This window comes from Salvelinus sp. IW2-2015, linkage group LG8, assembly GCF_002910315.2.
Source record: "Salvelinus sp. IW2-2015 linkage group LG8, ASM291031v2, whole genome shotgun sequence".
NCBI lineage: Eukaryota > Metazoa > Chordata > Actinopteri > Salmoniformes > Salmonidae > Salvelinus > Salvelinus sp. IW2-2015.
This window is the reverse complement of record NC_036848.1, coordinates 16,583,746-16,593,979: the sequence shown is the minus strand read 5'-3', so window position 1 is coordinate 16,593,979 and position 10,234 is coordinate 16,583,746. Positions and strand designations below refer to the sequence as shown.

Sequence of the window (10,234 nt, the reverse complement as noted above, 5' to 3'; positions counted from 1 at the left end):
CGCCTCCATCTGCAACGTAATAAATCTCCATCCAGCATGAGCAAATCAATACCTTTTCCTCCAGTGAATTATCATATAATTGCAGGAACGTTCAGCAAAATTCAAAATCTTCTTTTCTCGCTCACAATTTATGACTATTAAGAAAAGCCTAGCTATGGCAACCTCTGATGATTTAATTTGAAACCCAGACCGGTACTTTTGTCATTAAAAAAAGGATGGATGGATTGACACAGTGTTTCCCATTGAGAGCTTTCTCCATGCCCTTACCCTACTCCCTCATCACCAGCTCCTACATTGATCTGTTTAATTGGAGTATTTAGCTGTTGTACATGCCCATTTCCTTTAACAGCAATTAACATTAGAAATAGATTATGCCTGGGCTGACAGGGGGTGCACTGCTTCACTCCAATCCAGCTTATCCACGAATTGAACTTGTTTTGGAAAAAGAACACAGCAGCATATTGTCCCATCACGTGTCCAAAGATCACTCACGTGAACAGGCATCAAAACATGCCAGTCTGTGTGTCCATTAGAATGCAATGCTTCTTGAAATTGGTCTATGGAAAACAATTGTGCTCTTTTCAGAGGTTGTATTGTGAGAGATTGTTGGGATCCAAAACAAGGGTGGAGGAGGAGAAACAGATGTGGTCACTGTGGAGTCCAAGAGACAGACACAACCATGGACACTGTCACGCCCTGGCCTTAGTATTCTTTGTTTTCTTTATTATTTTAGTTAGGTCAGGGTGTGACATGGGTATTTATGTGGGTTTTGTAGTGTCCAGGGTGATTGTAAGGTTTAGGGGGTTTATTTAGAGTRGTTGGCTTTATGTTTAGTATAGTTGTCTAGCTGTGTCTATGTTGTGTGTAGTTGTCTAGGAAAGTCTATGGTTGCCTGAATGGGTTCCCAATTAGAGACAGCTGGTTTCTGTTGTCTCTGATTGGGAGCCATATTTAAGGTAGCCATAGGCTTTAGTTTGGTGTGGGGAATTGTCTATGTCAGAGTTGTGCCCTGTGTGTGTGTGTGTGGTGTGTGTGTGTGTGTTGTGTGTGTGTGTGTGTGTGTGTGTGTGTGTGTGTGTGTGTGTGTGTGTGTGTGTGTGTGTGTGTGTGTGTTGTGTGTGTGTGTGTGTGTGTGTGTGTGTGTGTGTGTGTGTGTGTGTGTGTGTGTGTGTGTGTGTGTGTGTGTGTGTGTGTGTGTGTGGTGTGTGTGTGTGTGTGTGTGTGTGTGTGTGTGTGTGTGTGTGTGTGTGCGCAATACGTTATTTAGCTTCACGATCGTTTGTTGTTTTGGTAGTTTGTAAGTGTTTTTGTTTCGTTTTGCCTTCTTCAATAATAAAAAGAAGATGGCTTATTTTCCTCATGCTGCGTTTTGGTCCGTCTCTCCTCCACACGATCGTGACAGACACTCCTTTTTACAGCGCATGATGATGTCATCACCAGATGGTTTGCTCATTAACACCCTGGTTGAATCCCCAAACACCTTAACACAATCTATAACTGTGTCACGCCCTGACCATAGAAAGCTTTTTATTCTCTATGTTGGTTAGGTCGGGGTGTGATTAGGGTGGGTCATCTAGGTGATTATATTTCTATGTTGGCCTGGTATGGTTCCCAATCAGAGGCAGCTGTTTATCGTTGTCTCTGATTGGGGATCATATTTAGGCAGCCATTTCCCCTATGTGCTTTGTGGGATCTTGTCTAGGTATAGTTGCCTGTGAGCACTTCATTTAGCTTCACGTTTCGTTTGACGCTTTATTGTTTTTTTTCTTTGAGTTTCTCTTCCGAAAAAAGAGGATGGAAACATACCACGCTGCATCTTGGTCCACTCATTATAACGATCGTGACAAGCTGAGGACCTACAACATGGAGCTTATTTATTACTGGCCTACATGGCAGGGTAGGCATATCAAAGATCATGTCCCYCTTGTTTGTAGTTGGAAACTCTGTAATCCAACGAGCAAGATTCGTTTTTTTATTTATTTGGAATTAGAATAAAACAGTTCATTGCCCTTGTAACATACAAAACCATCCCTGTGATTAGACCTCTTGTGGATCTCTTCCTATGCGGTGAACTTAGTGAAGCAGAGCTGTGATGGAGCTTGGCACAGAACCTCTGTTCCACTTCAGTTTGATCCAAATGCTGCGATGCATGCAGTGTCCTGGTTTGGCCCTCCACCATCAACTCCACGGTGGGGAAAATATCCAGTGTACCCTGTGGTTATGTAGCTTTAATAACAGGAAAATCGGACCCTTTTCTACATCTACCTTCTGGATTCCCGACAACATGTCCACCCACTGGAGGCTACTGAATCAGGCCTTTATTTGACTTGATATATCGGTCTGCTCTCGGATCAGTCAGCTAGAAATAATTACAGTTGCTATACAACCTTGACCTACATGTCATTGCCCGAAGTAAACAGTAGACAGCCAGGTATTAGTCATAGATAACACAATTGACACAAGGTTAATTGGGAAATTACTAGCCCAGAAGGTGACATTCTTCTCGGGTGTATACAATTATCTGGTCAATCTATGTGTGTATATGTAGGCTTCTTGAGAGTCAAGGCATAAAGGCAGGCAACACTGCCAAAACAGACAATTATTTGACGATCAATCGATCACAATGTTCGGTTAACGGTTGCTTGATGCATGTAATGGCCTCGGATGTAAGGTTAGCCAATAGGGCATAGACATTGCATAGTATGGATCTCTGTTAAGTGTCTGGTCAGTTGTACAGTGATTGAAAGGATACATTGAGAAAATGGTAGTAATTCAATTACAATGATGTAACAATAGAGAATCTGTCATTTTCCAGCAGTAAAGCAAATATGTTTATTAAGCACTTTAATATACATCAGACAATTCTGCTTAATATAGTACAGGAAATACATTTTTTGAAATGAAAAGTTCAATGTACACGGTAAGTTATTTACAATCAAATTGTTTAGGGTCAATTCAAAACAATATGAGGTTTGAGCGATGGCGAAAGAAGTCTGAATACTGTCCAGAATTGATCCTAAAAATGAGTCCTTCTTCCTTTATACCTTCATAGCACACCTTCAAGCTGTCCTGGAGAGCAGAGGGCTTTGACTTGGGTTTATACAGTGTGTTTGCGACGGCTTTACCATTTTTTCCCCCTTCTCACTTTTAACATTGTGAAAAGCCTGCAAAAAAATATGACACACAAATGCTCACACAGCTCCACAGAGTCCATGAAAAAACAGATGTTTCCAATCCGAGAGCACCGTCTTCAAGCCCCTCCCTCTACAGTGGAGCTATTGCTGGGTTAACTGACATGCAGCCGCTCAGAGAAGAAAAAATAAATGCTTTGTTCCAACTTTGGCTTGACAAGTATACATTTCAAACCATCCTTTAAAACCATAATATTATTGAAGTCTACCACTCAGTGAAGCCGTGACGAGTGAACCGTAAGCCGTTTTTTCGTGTGTCTTGCCCCAAAATATACGGCAATTATCAAAATATAAGCGACACTGCAATAATAGGGGAAACAAAGTTTGAATTTTGTTTCTTGAATTGCAGGTTATAATAAGAATTCCACCAACGAAAGCACTCGTCACCGCTTTCGCTTCAGACCTTTGCATTTAAGCGCCAACCACTGTAGTTGACAGTATACGCAACGGTTATTTTAATCAATTTAAAATGCACACAAAAACACGTGAAAAGTCCCACAGGGACGAAATGAAGTCACGTGGGTTTAACGTTTTCAATTCACTCTCTCCCTTCGGTATCTGTAATACTACAATACACATAGCAAAGAAAATAGTATCAAGATGACCAAAATGGAGTCCAAAATAACCGCAGGCAACTTTTGAACACAGCACCATGATAGAGCATACAATACAACTTAAAGTGGCTTTTTCCTAAATAAATATGGTTGATTATACTTGTATAGCAAATTGCCTTAGCTATTAACATATTACACACAGCATATGTTTAGTACACTGAACGAGGTTAACACAGATTTTTTGGGGGTCTTCAGAAAGGCAGAGTACCAATGCGTATCACATTATCCCATGTCATCGATTATCTTGATGTCCTCTGGTAAGATGTGATGATGCACTCAGCGGTACATTGCTGTCGGTGTGTATGATTGCAGGCAGGACAACAGAAACAAACATACAGTATAACAGAAAAACAATGTATAATTATTTGGAACAATTAGTTTGAAACACAGGAGCATAAAGGGGAGGCTGAACAAATACACGTTTGTCATTTTCTCTATTTAAAAAGTGCATACACCGCATATTAAATATCAATACATTAAAACGATAGTGTGCATGATTACACTGAGAAGGCTGTAACAGATGTAGGCACATTGAAGTATCAGGTCATCTAGGCCTTGTGCAGCGATCAACATTCTTCCCTAGGTTTTCTGAGGTGTTCCACTTGAGAGAGTGGACATTAAAAAAAAAAAAAAAAATCATTTCTTATGCAGATGGAAAAAAAAGTTGCTTTGGCACATTCCCTCCGATGTCTCCGTGACGAATGGCATTCAAGACATCTGAAATGGTAATGATTTATGTTAGTGCTGAGTTGGRAAAAAATTGGCGTCTTTTAGGCCAGAAAAGTGCATTCTTCGAAATCCATCATTCATGTAAGTTTAAGTTCTACTAATGATAGGTCAATGGACCGTAATAAAATATTGACAAGACAGTTTTTTCAGTAGTGGTGAGTGAGTCATTCAATTGTACTTTAATAACAGCATACTGTATCAACAATGTGGCCATAAATCCTATAAGTAATACAAAGACATTCATAATAGTATACRGGGATTCTGATTTTTCAGCCTACATACCATCCCTGGATGCTTAACATATACTYCTACTATCTTCACGATGAACCCGTTTGAAATCGTAATGAAAATAAAGCATGTCTGACCTGATCTACTTCTAATATCATGAGTAAAACAATTATGTTGAACATTAGAATAACTCTATAGTTGGTGGTTAATGCTTAGAAAAAATGTACATTCTAATTACATCAGATTCGTTTGAGAATGAAAACTTACCAGCTATAATGGTGTCTCCTTTTTGTAGTTAAACCCAGGGTCTGATCCTTCTATCTGCAGTTTCAGTGCTTGTTTAAGGCTTAATTCAGTCTCCCCTATAGGGTAGTTCTCCAGCACATCCTGGTGCCCTCTATTCTGTACAGTCCATGGGACAGAAACCCTCCCGAGAAAAACCTGATTGCCCTGAAGATGGTAGTTGGGGTTGGTCATAATGCCATTTCGCTTCTTCTCTGCAATGCTCTGCTGTTGGATGAACAACTGCTCTTGGGTCAGTCCCCCATCTGGCTGGGTGGAGCCGCCAACCATGATCTTACAATGAGGATCCTTCACGGCAATGTTCGCTACAGACTTGTTGAACGTAATCCTCTTATCAAACTGGGTCATCTCATATTCCTGACCCTGGGTCGAGCCAATGCTCTTGAGCCTTTTCTTGTCTCCTGACCCCCCTTTGCCGTTGGATGTGTCATTTCCGGTCTTATTCCCTTTGGTCGACTTGAGACCGGGCTTAACCTGAGCCCAGTCAAATTCACTTGATGGAGACCCTTGATGATGTCCAATTGACTTGGTGGTGGAGGAAGGTGAGACGATGGACTGTCGGCTCCGACTGCGAGGCAAAGAGTGCTGCTGGATTTGCTCTGTGAAGGTCATTCCGTGGAAACTGTCTATCGGCACAGTCTGTGCAGTCGCGGTGGACGAGGTGGTTCTCAGTGAGTTCTTCGAACTTTTGAGGGAATTATTTGAGAGAGAGGATTTCTGTCTGTCCACGGTAGAGTCAGGAGATTCTGAAGGGGAGCTGAAGGCGTGGACAGGACCGTTCTGTAGACCACGTCCAGATGACTGCATGTCTCCAGCTCCTGTGCTGCCAGAGCTGTTGGATTTGATTGTGAGAGACTGCATTTTCCCAGCTACAGAGAGTGGGGTTTTTTGCTCCATAGTGTGTACTGGCGAAGGACTACAGCCATTAAGACTTGAGGCCCCATACTTCTCAAGAAGTTTGATGATCATTGAATGCCCCCCTTTTGCAGCCACGCGCATGGCTGTGCGTCCAAACTGGTCTGCGTGGTTGGGGTCAGCGCCGTGCTCCAGAAGGATCTGCACTACATCTCTGTGCCCCTCTTGGGCAGCAATGCCAAGCGCTGTTGCCCCCTGATTACATGTATGATCCACGTGAGTGCCATTGTCAATCAAGAACCGCACAACCTTTGCGTGGCCTTGCCAAGCCGCTGACTGGAGGGCGGATCGCTTCTCGTTGTCACAAGAGTTCACGTCGGCATGATAGTTGATCAGCATCCTGACCATTTCTACATGCCCTTGCCAGCAGGACACGTGGAGGGCCGTCCTTCCCTCTGTGTCGCTGACTTCCACATTGGCCCCATTTTCCAGGAAGTACTCTGCCATTGCTAGTTGATTCTCAAGTGCCAATATGTATAATGTYGGGCGTCCGTCTGCGTCTTTATARTCTATATCAGCRCCATGACTCAGCAACAGTTCAACAATATCCCTGTGRCCTTCCAGTGCAGCCRCCCTGAGRGAATTCCTCCCATCRTAWCCTCTYTGGTCRATGCAAGACTTGTTTTCSAGAAGAATRTGGACACAGTCATAGTGRCCCTCTTGCGCAGACAATATCAGGGGTATTCGACCATCGTTATCCACCTCTGTGCATCGGGCACCTTGCTCAATGAGGGCATCGCATACTTGCCGGTGACCCTCRAATGAGGCCATGTGCAGTGGGGTCCAGCCTGMGTCATCTCTGTGATTYTCRTCCAGCCCTCTGTCCAGCAGAGTTCGGACCACCTCTACGTTCCCTTGAGCGGATGCTATGCTCAGAACAGTCCTTCCTTCACTGTCGATGCTGTCTACAGCTGCACCCCAGAAAAGCAGGGTATTGACAACAGAGGCATGGCCCATGGATGCTGCTGCAAGAAGAGGCGTTCGGCCATTGTTGTCAGTGTGATCCACGTCAGCTCCACCTTCCAGCAGCAGATCAACTACGTCCACATGTCCTTCATAGGCAGCCACAAGGAGGGGGGTCATGCAGTCTTTGTCGCAGTGGTCGACCTCTGCACCCCTGTCAATGAGGAGGCTTACGACAGAGGCATGGCCTTTACTGGCAGGCACACAGAGAGCAGCAACTGAGAGGGCTGTCCTTCCGTCCGCATCTCCATGGTTCACCTCTGCCCCGTGTTCCAAGAGGTGCTCTACGATTTCTCTGTGCCCCATGTATGCCGCTGCAATGAGAGCTGTCCTTCCTTCATTGTCTGCTTTGTTGACTTCTGCCCCGTGTTGGAGGAGGTTCAGCACGATGTCTTCATGACCTCCCCAAGCTGCGGCTCTTAAGGCCGTTCTGCTGTCGGCATCAGCACAGTCAACTTTGGCACCAGCGTAGAGGAGAGCAGACACCACCTCCGAATGCCCACCCCAGGCTGCAGACCTAAGGGCGGTCCACCCATCATGGTCTGTGTGATTGATGTTTGCSTCACAGCCRATGAGGCAGTTKACSACCTTAGTGTGCCCTTGTCTTGCMGCAAGAGTAAGTGMCGTTTGTCCATGGYTGTCCTCCAKCTCCATGYTKGCTCTTCTRGATATGAGAAAGTTCACCACATCCAGGTTTCCACTGTAYGCWGCATTGGCCAGCAAAGTTCTSCCRCTRGAGTCACATTGGTTCACAGAGGCYCCATTGTCTAGCAAYGTCCGAATSGAATCCTCTCTCTCCAGTGCCTGCTGCACTATGCARGAGGCATGGTCGTCSTCGTTGTTGACRTGAGCCCCAGCTTTGACCAGAAGCTGCAGCACCTCCTGYTCTTTAGGTATGGAGGTGGAAAGAGAGTCTTTAGYGGGTGTRCCATTCCACACCATCCAAAGAGCCAGGTTGAAAGTCTCTATCTGCAGGTTGGAGTTGATCAGATGCAGGGCAAACTCCTGCACCTCCAGCGGTTTGAGCTGCTTGGCCCTGCAAGTGTAACTCATCGCCACCATCCTATGTCCCTCCGCTGCATTACACAAGTACTTTTGTGTACAATGCTTAACATCCAGGAGCCACTCGGCAACACTGTAGTGAAAGAGGATCTTAGTACCTCCGAGGCCATCAACCAACAACTTGGAGAGGATGTCCATCTTCTTCTGGAAGTCCTCCATGGTGAGAGTCATGTTTTTGGTCCAGACAGCATGGTAAAGCTCCTTGAAAGTAAGTGGCCTGCAGGTTGCAAGGATCACGTTGAGAATAGGCTGGACTTTGGCAAACTGCTTCCGGACAAACAGCCTTTGGCAGAGCCATAAGTAGAGGCCATTGAGCGTGCCGGGAATGTCACGGATCTCTCGCAACATGATGAAGTTCTCCACCACTCCGTCCAGCACGCGCTCCAGGTACAGGAAGCAGCCGCTGCTTTTGATGTGTAGCTGGTTGAGCATCTCGGCCGTCTCCTTGGTGAGGTGCTGGCGAAGGGCCTCCTCCTGGTCGAGCCGGTGGAGGATGTACTGCTGCACGTCCTTGACGATGTAGGCCTTGCGAAGGTCATCCAGGCTAATTTTACGGAATCCTAGAAAAGAGAAAAAATAACTATTAGTTTACCACATCAAAAGCAATGAATTAAACATCAATGTCCACCCCAACTTCTTTCAACACATTTCCAAGATTAATATGGCTGTATTACAGTTTATCAAAGGAATACAGAGAGGGTATAATTAGTCTTTCCATACGAAGGTGACTAATTCCTTTTTCACATGATGCCCTTATATTCTCAAATAGATATCTGACCTTCAGAATATAGTCACTCCATTTTCCCATTGATCTTTTACCTTTGAAGAATTCTATTACGCCAACCTTTAATTTCCTAAGGCACAGACTAATTAGTGGTGAAGCCATGTTGTTAAAATAAAACCATTCAAAGGAATTGAGAGCATGACCCTGGTCTCTGGCAGAGTAATCAGTAATCAGTTCAGCATCAGTATGACAGATCTTTTGTGAAGGACTATGGAAAACAAAGCTGGCGTATTTGATGCTCTAGAGGGGTATTTGATGCAGAAGACCTTTGATTCTCCTAAGGAAGCGCAGTACATTATCATCCCAGCCATACATTTAACTAAAGAAATATCAATACGATTGCAAAAGTATACAAGAAAGACTTTCATCTACATATCAATATATTTAAAGGGGCAATCAGTAGTTGAAACAATGACTAAGCACACTCCCCTGCCCGTTTTCGGTAAAAAGCTGAGGGATGGGGCTGGAGAAAAGTAACCACTCTCAAATTCATGGACTGAGCTATGGATGCAAGGACCGTCCATGATAACACCAATATAGTGTAAAACATGTTTTGAGTCTATATAGTGTATGTTTACATATACTTTGTTAACAAACATTGGCATAAAAGAAGCTTATATTTTGGGTTCTGGTGGGGTACGAACTAAGATCATGAGGCATTAATAGCTATATTCTTCAAGAATCAATGGGTACWTATCATTAACTTATACGTCCAAAAATGGATGTAACAACTGCAGATTGTCCCTTTAAAGCTCAAGGCCCAACTAATTATTTAAAAGGCCTCTCCTCACATATTTGAGAGAAAAACACAAAGTAGACCCCCGGAAGAGCTATTTCCGTTTCATAAGCATACAAATGGCCATAAGACAACTCTATGGTTTCACACATTAACAGACTACATGCTACCAGCACAGGCTTTTAGAAAGAAATCACCAGGGGGTCTTAATTAATTACCACTAATGTGCAGTGGCAATCCTTTCTCAGACATAAAGGGGTAACTTTCTCCAGGTTAGAGCAGTCAGCTCAGGCTACACACTCAAGGGCAGGGGATAGTTTTATTTACTGTTTCCATGGTCTCAGGCCTGATGGGGGACAGGGGAAAAAAGGGACTCGGCAGAGAAATGTTCAATGCTGTTGTAATTTTTCTCAATTCTGAACTTGCCTCCTGCTGTGGGAAACGAGTGTTACATTCTTTTGTTTTATCTAATTACCTATATCATGAAAAACAAGCTGCTTCTAAATGTTTCCTGAAGAAATGGGCTCATTTACTGCTGTCTGGGTTAGGATAACCTAAGCTACCTTAAACACCCTCAATGATAAATAAAACAAACACTACAAAATGGGGATCTGAGAGGGTTCTTGACAGAGACTAATGACAACATTTAGACACAATTAACATGCCTATMATCAATCAGTGCAGTAAGTACTATAAACTGGATTGCTTG

General features: G+C 43.9%; 1 protein-coding gene across 3 annotated transcripts in view; it reads right to left on the bottom strand.

The window, feature by feature from the left end:
- Positions 1–2,804: 2,804 nt before the first annotated feature.
- The window catches only part of LOC111967548 (ankyrin repeat domain-containing protein 50), a 39,639-nt gene continuing 32,209 nt past the window's right edge, over positions 2,805–10,234 (bottom strand). For all 3 annotated transcript variants that reach the window (XM_023992642.1, XM_023992643.1, XM_023992644.1), the window contains exons 4-5: positions 5,030–8,565; positions 2,805–4,522 (exon numbers count right to left, since the gene is read on the bottom strand). In XM_023992642.1, coding sequence (XP_023848410.1) covers positions 5,033–8,565 — 3,533 coding nt within the window. In that variant the 3' untranslated portion in view covers positions 2,805–4,522; positions 5,030–5,032. The remainder of the gene's footprint in view (positions 4,523–5,029; positions 8,566–10,234) is intronic.